At 39.3% G+C, this 14,724-nt stretch overlaps 1 protein-coding gene across 1 annotated transcript in view; it reads right to left on the bottom strand.

Moving 5' to 3' along the window:
• Positions 1–8,642, bottom strand: part of LOC145441974 (uncharacterized) — a 128,389-nt gene extending 119,747 nt beyond the window's left edge. The window contains exon 1 of the mRNA XM_080319936.1: positions 8,470–8,642. Within this exon, the coding sequence (XP_080176062.1) occupies positions 8,470–8,584 (115 nt within the window). The 5' untranslated portion in view covers positions 8,585–8,642. The remainder of the gene's footprint in view (positions 1–8,469) is intronic.
• Between the last annotated feature and the right edge of the window lie 6,082 nt (positions 8,643–14,724).

Here is a 14,724-nt window from a genome sequence, read left to right as displayed (position 1 = left end):
ATGAAATTTTACTAACAAGTTGCTGTAATATTGATCAATTTAGTAACAAAAAATATTTATTTGGCAAAGAGCCATATCTCATACCCAAAAGAGCCATACATGGCTCGCGAGCCATAGGTTCCCGACCGCTGGTATAGATGTACATGCAGAGAGAGAGAGAGAGAGAGAGAGAGAGAGAGAGAGAGAGAGAGAATTCTTTTATTCGTCAAGCATGAAATATAGTGTAGGCAATATCCACAAACATTCACGTCTAATAGTACACATTTAAAAAAATATCTATTCCTAACTATATTCTACGCGGTATAGACTGGGAGATCCGATATGACCGAAGTCGAGTAGCACAGCAAAGAGTAACGAAATAAAAAAAAGTAAATAAAAGACAGCAACACTAGTGAAGAACGGTTATCATTGTTAACAGTATGATCAGAAAATAACATTTGACTCATGTGCACAGTGGTAATATTATTGTAACATATAAAATGAAAGAAAACAACAATCAACCGTCATATACTCACCAGACCGGGACTATACGAGTCCGATGGGAATAAAGTGCTGTCGAAGTACAGAAAGAACGACAGTTTTGCTAAGCCGTTTTTGTCTTTCGCCTTTTTCAACGCAGCAGTCGGTATCGAGATGCTGACAGGCCGTTGACTAACGCGAGTGCGATTGTGAGTAGTGACATCCGCATAAACTGGTGAGAACCAGACGGGTTGGTTTACAGGCGTCTTAGTCACCTGAGCAGAAACAGCAATGCATCGGTAATTTCAATACTCACAGCCTGAGTGAACACGAGCAAACCATATATAGCTACCGAACAATAGATGTCTGCTGACACCGGAGCAGAAAACGATTCCCAAATCACACATATTATATTCTTTGTTCGCAATTGCGGGTCAGTTGCGAAATTCAATAGTTAATTATTTCGTTAGTTATTTAGTTATCAGGTTGTTATATTAGACAACTATTGTCATGTGAGTAAAGTTGTGGTGTTGCATTGCAGCATTGAAAATAACAACGTGACCATATTCATGTCCACCTAGATTGAAGTCGAATAATATTTATGTTTTTAATCTCGACTACCCCTAGCCAATTAAATCTGTTGAAATTATCGTAAACGGCTTCAGTTATAAGTTCAGTTTATTTACAATTTGATCAGATCAATACACCTCAAGATTGCGGTACCGTGAAAAGATAGGAAGTTGTCGAAATGACTTGGAGTAGTATTAAATTATTTTTGGTAATAAATAATTTATTACGGTGCTTGGAACACTTCCTAAATTGAGTGAAATGTGTGCGATTTTGCAAATCATAAATCAACGTTTTCGAAGCACCTCCGTTGAAGCCTTCGCGACCCCCGTCTGGTTATTGGGATTTCAGTTTTCGAACGACTTCCTGGAACTATTTGCAAGAGACCAATTTTTTGATCAATGCTCGAAACAGTCTTGGTCCGTCTCGAAGAGCATATGATCGTTAAAATATCACAGCATTGGGTAACATGGATGAAGTACTTTGACCATTAACCAATTGCGCATTGAGGACGCGTATCTGGTCCTCGTTTAGTAACCAACTAGTTCACGGTATGCTTATATATTCTTGCATATCACTGTGACCCCAGATTTCAAACTTACCGTCACCAACATAGACGCTGTCGTGAAATTGACTGATGTTTCATTCTCGGGAATTTCCACGCTATTCGCCAATTTGTTAATTGACTGTAATATTCGCCTTTTTACTTGTTTTTCTTGTTCCCTCGCGGATAATACAGGTACAGCCGTAGTCGAGATAGTACTCGGTCCGCCGCTAACTGGTGGGGGCTTCGTGGTGGTAGTCGAAGTTCCGGTGATTGACAATGAATCAGATCGCACCAAATTGTCAACGATGTTAACCACATTCCCGAGAACGTCCGCAGAAACCTGCACACATGCAGAACTGGTATTTACAAAATTTACGTGCCTGAGCGTACGTAACAAATCTAAGCAACCCGGTGTATAACTATAAATTAGGCTGGGATCACCAACCTTTTTGAAACCACAAGGATAGCGTAATGTGACGGGCGCACTAGGCATCGAAGCACCAATCTTCCAGTCGAGTCCCGGAAATATTAACCAGGATTCCCTTTGAGTCTCTGCGGGGGCCAAGACGAGCAACGCCCCCAATTGAAAACCAGAGGTGGTCAGTAACGAAGTACTTCTACTTTTTCGAAGTACTCAAGTAGTTTTCCTCTACTTCTGGTACTTACTCAAGTCGATAGAGTTTTCTCTACTTCGACTTCGTAATATTTTGTGATCTACTTACTTTTCGCTATTTTCAGTTTGTCAAGTAAAAGTAGTGTAACCCTCCAATTAGAAAGAGAAACTGGGGGATTCTCGTGCTGTTTTCACGGAGTTGAAACTTTCAGTATTAAGAAAATTGAAGTCAAACCCAGAATTTCCATCGCGCTTCACACAAAGTAGATATGGAGTTACAAATATGTTTTCACGAAACTGAATATTATTCAGGTAGCAGGTTGCGTGGTACCCTTTGCACCGCATTGTCGACCATATGACATACGTCACCACAGTAATTATGACCCATCATAACGTTTGAAACTACCGTTTAACAATCTAGCATTTACCCATGCTATCGTAATGTAGCAGTCCATGGCGTGTTCCCATCTGAAAAAGTGGGCTCTGACTTTTTTGAGCGTTAGACCAGTTTTAGCAGACCACCGTTAAAATTGTCTCGACAAAAGACATGAAATACAATGGTTTACACGCGACACTCCAATCTCAATGAGTGCCGATTCGTCAGGCGTCGAATGCTCAGCTGAATATGTTTTTGGACTCTGCAAACCTTGCGTATCAGTCTTGTATTCAATCAAAATCAAGCAACTCAAATCGAATAATAAATAATGTTAACTTAGGTTTTCATTTGAGAATACTAAGATGCTCATGCCAGCGAGATTCGCAACAGTGCTCGCCCGTCCGTTGCTCGATGGAATGAAGAGCGAGATAACAGTAACGAGGGCAATTTATAGAACAAGTTAAAATATAATTCAATAGTAATCAACCAATCAAATCGACTATAAGAGAACAATTACAATGATCAGAAAAAGCGAATACAAATATTACGAATTGATTCCGCTAAAAACGTCATCAAATAAAACGATAGAAAAAACATGCGGACTCGCAAACAACATTTTCCACTTTTTTGAAGTAGTACTGTTACTTCTAGTTCAATTCGCAGTATCATTACTTAGAGTTCAAATTAGGTTCAGTTCTTTTGTCTGTAGAACATACCTGCCGAAGTATAAAAGCAAGTGTAGTAATACCTTTAATTTCCGGAAATAAAGCTACACAATATGGCATTTTTACGATCCACCATATTTTTTATTAACGTTAACTAATCGCGCAAAGTGTTTACACCCCATCTGATACAACTTCTCTGTATTGCCCTTCGACTAAACTACAGGCCTTATAATATGGGGGAGGGCACCGTACCATGATATTTCCTAAAACGGGCTGTTCGAGTAAACAGAGGATTAGCGTCGCATTTCCATATCAATACTATCATTTTCATCCCATGATGTGGAGGAATGCTTATGCTCTCGAAAATTGAATACCTCCTGGTATGCATCAATATGAATCAAGCTCTGCACCTTTCGCATAGCTCAATTTGAAATTTTGACAGTCCACGCGAACGATTTACGATCGTTTTCACAATTACTTACTTACTTGAGTAGATTTAAAGTCAGTCAATTCTACTTCTACTTCAAGTAGTTTTAGGTTGCTCATGGAATAAGTACTTCTACTCGTGCTTGAGTAGATCTTTTCGTCACTACTTCTACTTCTACTTGAGTAGCTTTCTTGACTACTTTGATCACCTCTGTTGAAAACTTGGTTCGCACGTTCCTCACAGTCAACTGATCCACGCTCAACTGCTGTTCACATGAAAACTTTCTCCACTTCGACCTTCAAAGCTATCATTTCAATATTTGCTACTACCACCAACGGCGACTCATCTTGTCCTTGCGGGTGACATGGTGCCAGCGGGCATCAGGTTGGTGGCTATACTGCGAGTAGTACTGGGCGAAATCCAATCCTTGAGCGATAGGATTCCGAATCGAGTATATTTGACGTCGGTTCCCGTATTCTGGTATCACTAATGTGACATATTTGTGTAAGTGTGTGTGTATGTGGATGTGGATGTGGATGTGTGTGTGCCCAGACGTTGCTTCATTGATCATTTGCTACCATCGTTTACTTTTTCTTTTTCTTTTCCTTTTTAAACCAACATTTTTTACAGCCAGATTGCATGAAGTCAAATGTACCTGTCTGATGCTGGTGCGATCAGACTAGATGACCTCCACGGTCGTATCGATCATTCCTATCTAATACCGAATACTGTGCATGCATATTTTGCAGAGGTTGTATCCGCAATGCACAAACACAGGGATAGCGAGATAAATATCACTCCCACAATGTTGTAAAATAGTTAGAACAGAACTGGTCGCAGCACCGATGTTGGTTTACTGGTGGTATTCTATCTTATGGCTTTCGCGTAACATGAAAATGAAATGTAGCGTACTCATCCAAGGGACGCCTGCTTACATTTGGATTCGTAACGGTGTTGGTTGCATTTAAAACAAACATGGGCCTTTTTTAAAATATGTTTTTTATGCTTTGCTTTTAGAGATGATTTCCACCAGACGATCAGTAACGTCTGCTGGATTGTCCTTGCGTTGGGTCGCAGAACTCATTCGCAAAAGAAGCGCACATCGTGGTGATCGTAATCAAACACAATGATTACTGCATTTTCTTTTTTAATGGAGATCTCAGAAATAGGACCCAGTATTCTTAATCAACTGCATCACAAATGCGATCGACGATCCAGTAAAATTACTCTTTGTACATGGGCGTATATAATTTCGCTTTCGAGGACGAGGCGACCTATGTTGTCATTGACTGAGTATCTTCAGTTTGGTGTCAATATATTGTCATCAATTCAAAGGTCCACTAAATTGTGATACAATGAAGAGATAGGAAGGAATGGACTTGGAATATCCAATTAATCAAAAAACACACATCATCTTATAGTCTGTACACTGTACAGAGGCACGACCGCGTCTGTGCATTATTAGGACAGAATCGATTACTCGAATATGAATCGAGTATTAATTGTCATGACTCTAGTCGAGAAATGGGAAATGACTTTTTGGAGTACCGAAATAATACGCCCCTTTTCACTGATATATAGTTTCATTGCGAAGAGATTTGTAGTTTCTCTACTTTTTCTAACCGTGGAATCCGTGAAGCCTCAATCATTAATAATAATAGCATCCAGCAAAGATACGCATGTTAGTGCGAATTACATTTCTGTAAGTCTATTATCGAACCACAGCATTTTCAGAAGTGCAATGATAGATAAGTTCGAAGAAATCCCGAACTTTCTTTGCCGTGGTGGAGAATTAGAATTGCTTTCTTTGTGGTCGCATATGTGAACTTCCCATGATTCAACTTTACTCGAAGTCTGAAAGTCAATTCAGAATCGCGTCTCGCAGGGGATTTGGTGGAGCCCTAATTAGAAGCGGGAGAGCAATTTAAAAAGAGGCGCCACAAACTGACCGTTTTCTGTGCTGCCGCCGCCTCACTGACGCCCTCCACGAAATCCGAAATCTTTTCCACATCCTCTTTAACTAATTTCGTCTCACTGTTGGACGTGAGAAGCTGGATTTTAGCGGTATCTGTCTTAAGCTGTTCCGACGATGCGTTGTTCGGGACTTGCTCCTGCAAAGCTAATACAAGCTTTGGCCTTCTGATCAAAATACGCGCTATTCACGCTTACAGTAGGGATGACGCTGTTGATGGTTGCGTTGCACAAAATGAAGGTAAAGTCGACAAAGTTAGCTTCTCCGGCGTCGTTGACTTTACATAGAGCAAAAGCTACATAGTGGCCATCGGCTGGAAACGAACAAAAGTTCCAAGCATAATTAAAATTTTTCCGAATACGTCACTGATATTGACAGTTTCCGAATACGTCACTGACATATGCGAAGAGAGGATCAGGTAAACGTCATTTTCAAGTACTTTCAGCACTTACTCAAGTAAATCAAATTTTCCGCAATTTTGACTTCTATTTCGCCATATGTCGTGTCTTACTTATCACTATTTGCAATTTGTCAAGCAGAAGTATTATGTTCTTCCAAGGAGATAGAGAGAGAGAGATACCGGTACTGACACGGAGTTTAGTATTCATAAAATTTGGGTTATCTATTTTTCGCTTCATGAAATTATATTTGTATTTGCATGTTATGTTCATGTACTTACCAAAATTTGGCACCAGAAATACGGATAGGTTGAATTACGCCCTATAATATGGTAGAAATTTGGTAAGCACACCTCTTTTTCACCCATGTATATTGAGTGCACCTTTTTGCACCTTCTTGAGGTGTGACACGAAAACAGAAGCTACTCCACCCCCGCGATATATATTTATAGGAATGGGTATATTTGACAGAATGAATATATTATTAAAATGTATAGATAAGTTTGCACTGTGTATATTTCATGCAGTATCCAATGTATTTTTTCTGAATTGGTACTAACGGCACTTCTTTTGCAACGAGTAGGCGGTGGTCCCAACGTCCGATAGCTCGAAGTGAAATGCGCTGACGTTATTTGCGTTACAATATCCTTGAAACGAAGATATTCTTCATCAGTAATTTTACAATCTCTGCGCACCGATATTTCAGAGCTTACGAACGCATCCTATTGTGCCATCACCCCGGAAGCCGATGTCGCAATCGCACACGCCGCGAAGTAACGTGGGGTCGTTCCTGCATTTCGAGTTTTCTTTGCAAGTGTCTTTAGTCCCGTCCATAGTACACCAATCTTTCACTGCAAAGCTATGATGGTAAGTAAACGCAACCACACGGCTGAGTATGGATACCGTTTTTGCAGTCTGGCTGGTCGTAAGCGGGTGTGCACAGGCAGTCGTAACTTTCCCCTCGTTCTTGACAAGTGCCGCCGTTAAAGCAGACCTGGTTTTCGCATGCGTTTTCGGCTGTAAGTGGATATTGTGGTTTCAATCGACACTGTATTCTTAACGAGAATAGAGTGTATTCACGCCCTAAAGGTGTTATAAGAAAACACAACCTACCTCAGAATTATACCTCGGTATAAATCAAACACAACTTAATCCAAATGATTCTTGTCAAGCACAAATGGTATATATACGAAGCAACGTATATGTAAACTTACCATTCTTTGGAATCGGGAAAGAAAGTCACTTTTATCAAGTCATAAAAGTTGGTTTAACGAAATTCAAAACAGTTGATTTTGAAAATCTTGTGTTGACTAAAAAAATATAAAAAAGGTCATCACTCCGCTTCGAATACCGAATGACCCGCTCGAACGTCCGCATTGCGTATTCCGTGTCAATTACGCCTGTTTTTTATTGTCTCTGACCATTAGCCTAGCTGTCAAAGCCGTAAAGGAGAATGAATTTCCAAAAAGGAGAACATATAGACTAGGGTCACCATATTTTGAGAATTTTTTCAGACTTACATTACCGAGTAAAATAGGGAAAAATTAGTAAATCTATTGGGAGGTTCCAGTTGGTTGACTAAAAAAGGTCATTTTTCCTATTCGACTCCAGAATTACACACTTTTATTGAACCGGGACGTAACTTGAGTACTAATTTCCTATATTTCAGTTGAAGTTTAACATACATATAACCATGATTTTCAAAAAAGAGGACTTTTAGGCATCCTCTGGGGACACTTTCAAAAATTTCGAAAAAGAGGACAAATCCTCTTAAAAGAGGACATATGGTAACCCTACCAGTAGGCACATGGGCGTAGGCAAGTAAGCACGTGTGTATACGTAAGTTACAAAACAATACTTTAATCCAATGTGGTTCGAAATCGAAACCCATCCTTTTGTAATGACAATTTTATGGCCAACATTTATTGGCTCATTGTTAATTGCATCGTGCATCATGATTCATGATGTAAAAATCAAGTTGACAGGGTGCAGTTATGGTAAGTTATCAATAATATAGGCTCTAGAGGTGGCTCTGGTGGCTCCATCGTAGGGCTACCACTGATGATTACTTTCAGCGGCGATTGGTAGTCAAATAGGCGTCTAACGGACAGTCGTCAAAGAAAAAATGTTAAGTTGGTGATCGTTACCGCAATACATTCAAACAATACATGACAATTACATTTATAAATATCGAGATAATATCTACAGTGATAGCAATAAGAACCAGCAGTGTTCAACAATAATAACGACCTGGAAAGATAAAAATGTATTTATTCTGGGTGCACGAGTAAAATGCAGGTGATTACACATCATCATCATCATTAATTATCTATTGATCATACTTAAGACCACTAACTGCCCCTGAAAAGCCCACGTCCAGCAAGAAACCGTTGATAAATATATTTAGGTGCCTATAATAGTAAACAAATGAATGAAACAACATACATTTACATCGCTTCTCATCTGGTTGTGAGATGGCACCCCACGTTGCATCTTCCTGACATGTCGCTTGAAATGTTGAAATATTGAGGTTGTGGCATTGAAATATGCGACTGCACATGTATCCACAATCTGATTGGTCGGCCGCGTCAGCCTCTTCAAAGTATGTCAGGTTGCAGTCTGCATGTGAAATGATCACGAGTTATCACATACATGTAGTACAATGCGTGATTCTGAACTTTCAAGAATGACAGTTGACAGCTATAATAGGGTTACCATTTTTTGGAATCGGGAAAGGAGGACACTTTTTCAACATTTTCAAACTTGGAATATCGAAGGTAAATCCTGAAAAATGGTAAATTGTTCCCACTTCGTGGTCGGTTGACTAAAAAGAAAAAGAAAAAAAGGTCGTCAGTATCGTTCGAGTTTCTTATTTAGCGTCATTTATGCCCATTTTCACTCGAATTTATTCACTATCTTAGCTCTAGAAGCTGTAAAGGATGACGAATTCCCAAAAAGGTGGACATTTAGGCGTTCTCGGAGGACATTTTCAAAAACCTGAAAAAGAGGGCAAATCCTCCTAAATGAGGACGTATGGTAACCCTAAGCTATAAGAACAGATAGCACTGTGTTTGTAATTCGACTGAACAGAGAGGATGGCATAATGGTAGAGTGCCCGAAATCTTGATCGGTAGGTCGTGGGTTCAATCGCCGGCCGGTCCAACCTTTTTTGCTGCTCATAGTCTACCCCGTGGTCAGGTCAGAGTCCTCTTCGTACCCCCATACAATCCCGATTGAATTTTCCAGATATATATCGTGAAATTAAATTACTTTTATATATCAATCAATCGTTAAACCGGTATTTCACACAAACAATGCAATTATCGCAAACAACAATTACAGGTCAGGTATGTTCTTTGTCCCTTATCCAAGCGATATTTATTGCTACTTCATTGATAAAAGTAGCTCAAACGATAATTCGATAGTACTCGAGGCTGAACTTTCAGTTGCAGACGATTTTTGTACTTATAATTGATATGCACCATGGTCGAAGAGCAACTACTTGCAGTAGGCTAATAAGTCATGAACAGGGAATTCAACACTGCCACTTCATAGCAACACGCACAACAACTTTTAACGTTGATTTGTCAAATAGCAGTTCCAATTATTTCATTTCCATGAAGTCTCCTTCAAATCATCATCATCAGACATCTTTGTTAAATCATCAAGAAATCGATCAATAATCCCGAAATGGAGTGATTAGCATCTCCCGATGCACTGGTTGGTAACATGCTTGGTGAATAGTGAATACGTTTCGTATTAAGGGGAGATTGCGGACTCGGTAATTGTCATCACAGTCGAACTCGCCGTTATCGTATCATAGCGTGTGATAGTATAGCTCCGTGGTACTCAAACTTTTTTAGACAATCCCCTACCCCCTTGGTTATAGTGGAAGATGTCGAACCCCCTTATCGCCATATCAAAAAAAAACTATTAAAAAACAGCTTCTTTGAGGTACAGAACTTCAATATACAATTGAATAGTATATCCAATTATTTAAATAAAAGCGACAAAAATGTTTGCATCAAACGTAACGCAAAGTTTGTTGGCATATAAGGTTATGACTCTTGAGAGACTTCTCAAATATGAAATTTGGACAATACACAGAGCAACAACTATCAGCTGGAGGTAAATGGCGCGCAGCGAGAAAATGTTTTCAGTTGATTGATTTGTCAAAAATAATCATGTGCAATGGTATAGTGCGTAGCATATACATATTTTAGCGATTATAGTGTCTAATACATTCTATTTCCTGACTTGGGCTTCGGCTCAAGCGTACCTGACGATAAGCTAAATCAAATACCAATATATGGCATGGCCTCATAGGGAAGTATTATATTTCTCCATGAAGTTGTGTCTCACTGCGTGCTCCGTGCAGATGCTTGACAGCTAAACAATAACAGCGCGAGCTAGCCCCTACTACGCGCATTCACCAGTTACTCCCAATTCGTGGACATATTCTGATCGGTGCAAGGTCCGGTATCTGTCACTATCCAGCGTCGGTATATGCATGGTACGACGCAACTATGACATTTAAAATCGTAGTATTAGTCGGATTGTGGCCGTTCTTTAAACTTGAAAGTTTCAGCACATTTAAACTCATTCCTAGTTCAACAAATAATAACGCGTTACTTTGAGACCATAAGGCTTCTTGCTAAATGAGAACAAATATTTGTATAGACCAGTGGTCGGGAACCTATATCTCGCGAGCCATATATGGCTCTCTTGGGTATAAGATATGGCTCTTTGAGAAATTTTTAATTTTGTACTTTATTCATCAATATTGCAGCAACCTATTAGTAAATTTTCATGTCTGCCAGAATAATTATTCTCGTGGCAGCATGAGCATGTCTTTGAGAGGTCAAGACACAGTGGGGTATCCACAGAGGTGGATCAGTAACGAAGTACTTCTACTTTTTGGAAGAACTCAAGTAGTTTTTCTCTACTTCGGATACTTACTCAAGTAGATCTGATTTTCTCTACTTCTACTTCTACTTCGCAATATTTAATTCTCTACTTATTTACTTTTCGCTATTTTAAGTTTGTCAAGTAGAAGTAGTTAAATCCCCAATACAAAAGATTTCGGGGCTGTTTTCACGGAGTACCAACATTTAATATTCATAAATGTGAAGTAAAGCCCATAAATTTTGTTACGCTTCGCGCGCAGCAGTTATGGAGTGACATATAAGTTTTCACGAAAGTATCAGTGAATATAATTTAGGTACCGGATTGCTTAGTTCCGTTCACACCGCATTGTCGCTTTTTAGAAGTGGTATTTGTATTTCACTTTCAATTGCAAGTATCATACTTTGAGTTCTAATTACTTACAGTTCTTTTGTCTGCAGAACATACTTGTTGAAGCATAAAAGCAAGTGTAGTGATGCCTCTATTTTCCGAAAATAAAGCTACACTAAATATAAATTTTACGATCCACAATATTTGTTATTAACGTATCGCGAGAAGTGTTGAAACCGTATCCGATACAACTTCTTCGTATTGCTCTTCGCCTAATCTTGGGGCGTTATAATATGGGGTAGGGCGCCATGCCATGATATTCTCCAAAACGGGGTTAGTATCGCATTTTCATATCAATACCATAATTTGCATCCCATATGATGCGAAAGAATGCTTATTCTACCGAAAATCGATACCTCCCGGGATGCATCAATACGCATCAAGTTCTCTGCACCTTCGGCATAGCTTAATTTGCAGCTTTTGACGGTCCATGCGAACGAATTAAGACTGTTATCAAAACTACTTACTTACTTGAGTAGATTTAAAGTCAATCAAATCTACTTCTACTTCACGTATTTTCAGGTGCCTTATGGAAGAAGTACTTCTACTGGTACTTGAGTATATTTTTTCGTCGCTACTTCTACTTCTACTTGAGTAGCTTTCTTGACTACTTTGACCACCTCTGAGTATCCAGGGTTAAGGGCTCGGACCACCCTCTTTTAAAAATTTCCAAATTTAAGTTACTATCGCGCCGGCGACTAACACCACTCGGAAATTCGATTTACCCACCATCACGCGCCTCGAAATCTTGGATTGCACGATACCTTGATTGAAAAAATATAATGGCAGACATGGCGACGCTTGTAGGACAATGCAGTTTTCAAATACACATTTTCTTGCTGATCTACGCCGAGAAATAATCTGCCTTGGAAGTAACATTCACAATTTCAAATTATAACAAAACGACATAGTTATCCATGTTCTTGATGGGTAAATAGCTTTCTAGCTCCGCGGTAAAAATGTAGGTGTGTAGCGCAGCGATACGTTACATCGAATACTTTAGAAGTCGATCAATGCTTAGATTTTCGGAATCAGTGCGACAAGTACATTTGATTAATATCGGTTAATATAAATTCTAAGATATTTACGATGAGTTGCGCTATCACAAGTAAGGCTTTGCCCGTCTATGCCTCGTCTGTGCCTTACCTCTCCTTTCGCGCTTTATTTTCGAACAATAAATATGAAAATCACGTGATTTTGGGAACAAAAAATGTTCAAAATCTAGTCATTCATAATAATCATCGATAGAAAATGCCAATAATCATCATTGAAGGTTTTACAATTGTCCTTAACTCATCCCTGACGACATCTGAGGCACTGCCTCATTTGACTCACCTAACCCCACGCCACTGACGTATCACACCCTGCAGTGGGTATGTACTGCTGTAGTGACCATGTTTGGCCCCACCTACGCCTGTGGCAGAAAAAATATGGCGCACACTATGAATACCGTATATTAGTGCTAACAAACGTCACGGATCTTCAATTGTGGCGCAACAGTTGATTGACATATATGGCTCTTTGGGAGTTACAATTGAAAATATTGGACCAATATGGCTCTTCGGTCGAAAAAGATTCCCGACCCCTAGTATGGACCTATTGTTATTTTTTCAAAGCGAAGACCGTCACGACATAATGTCATTTACAATTCCAAAATAATGCTGTGCTGTGAAATCTGTTAGAAATGCTGCTCTGTCGCCAAAAAACTTCTGGTCGGAACGGAAAACGTCTAGGGGTTTCAAGCAAACATCGACACGGGGATGGAATCCAAGAAACGAAGTCGTAGGAAGACATAGGCTTCCTCACTTCACACTGAACTGTAGAAAGTACGGGCGTCGAAGGAAAGATCTATTAGTTAACAATTGGCTCGAACCAAGGACCAAACCTCTCGCACCGCAAACACTCCAATTGAAGCTTGATGGAGCCAAAAACTATTTCTTACATCATTGTCAAGTAACTATATTTTTAGCAGATATATTCGACTTGAAATAAATATTCACACTTCGCGCTTTCTGTATCACTACATGTCATGACTTCCATCCGCTCTAATTGGGGCTGGCAAAATCGAATATCAGCGTGGTTCGATTTTGAATCAACCATCAAGCTTTGAGTGGAGTCAATAATTCGACTATCACTTGGTATGACGTCACAGCAGTATGAAAGATGTGAGACGTTCAGATAGGTGCTTTTTAAGTGACTACACTGCAAATAATGTCAGTTCAACATCTCATTAAAGATGATTTGGTATGTTATCGCCAATCTATTTCATAGTTCTCTGTGAAAAAGCTGTGGATTGATTACGACTTCATATAAATGTCATTTCCACAAACGCGTGTTGTGTAGCTTTGTATTAAACTTTTCGTATGCTGTAATACAACAATCTAGGCTTCCATCCTTCCACGGTGGAAAATAGTACCGCAAATATATACCTCCCTATACTCGTCACGAATCAATAGAATTATTACTCGAATCATAGTGCCTATAATCCCAGTTCTAATGATTAACCTGATCACATGGACTGATAGAGGATGAAATATTAATAGTAATATATGCAAGTTCCAATATTATTGATAAAATTCATTCGAGAATCTTGAAAAATATCGCAGGTTGTGAGACTAGAACACAATTGAATGGTAGATATAAATAGATAGATAAGTCCCGATTCCGCCTTTAAATATATTCCGGCTCCTTCGTGAATCGAGTAATGCCCATATACTTGGTTCGCTACGGAAACTATGCGTGTGTTTGTAATTGTATTAGAGACAGTGATGAGATTATCCAAAGAGGAAAGTGGGGATTGGGTGCGGCACCCAGCTACTTGGTGCGAATAGGGGGTCTAACTGTACCGAAAACTAACCCTCTATCTTAATATAATTAATCAGCAAGATCTAGAAGACAATGACGGGAAATGTCACTCACGTGAGTGACATTGTTCAATATCGCCAAGCTTGATTAACAACTACTAGTCCGGCAATATATTTTACGGACATGGGCGCAGAGAGGAAGGGAATTTGTGTTTTAATTAACATAAGTTAGTGTTCACGATTGTGCACAAGATGAACCTTTTATAAAGGTCGTGTTAATACGAACACGAAACTTTTAGCGGTTTACACATGTGATGTGACCAAAGGTGGTCGAAGTTGTCAAGAAAGCTACTCAAGTAGAAGTAGAAGTAGCGACGAAAAAATCTACTCAACTACGAGTAAAAGTACTTCTTCCATAAGCCATCTAAAACTACTTGAAGTAGAAGTAGAATTGACTGACTTTAGATCTACTCAAGTAAGTAAGTAGTTTTGAAAACAGTCTTAATTCGTTCGCATGGACTGTCGAAAGCTGCAAAATGACCTATGCGGAAGGTGCAGAAAGCTTTATTCGAATTGATGCATCCAAGGGGGTATGGATTTT

This window comes from Botryllus schlosseri, chromosome 6 (assembly GCF_051294905.1).
Source record: "Botryllus schlosseri isolate E-star chromosome 6, Bs_hap1, whole genome shotgun sequence".
Taxonomy (NCBI): Eukaryota; Metazoa; Chordata; class Ascidiacea; order Stolidobranchia; family Styelidae; genus Botryllus; species Botryllus schlosseri.
Note: the sequence above shows the minus strand (reverse complement) of the source record. Positions and strands in the feature narration are given on the sequence as shown.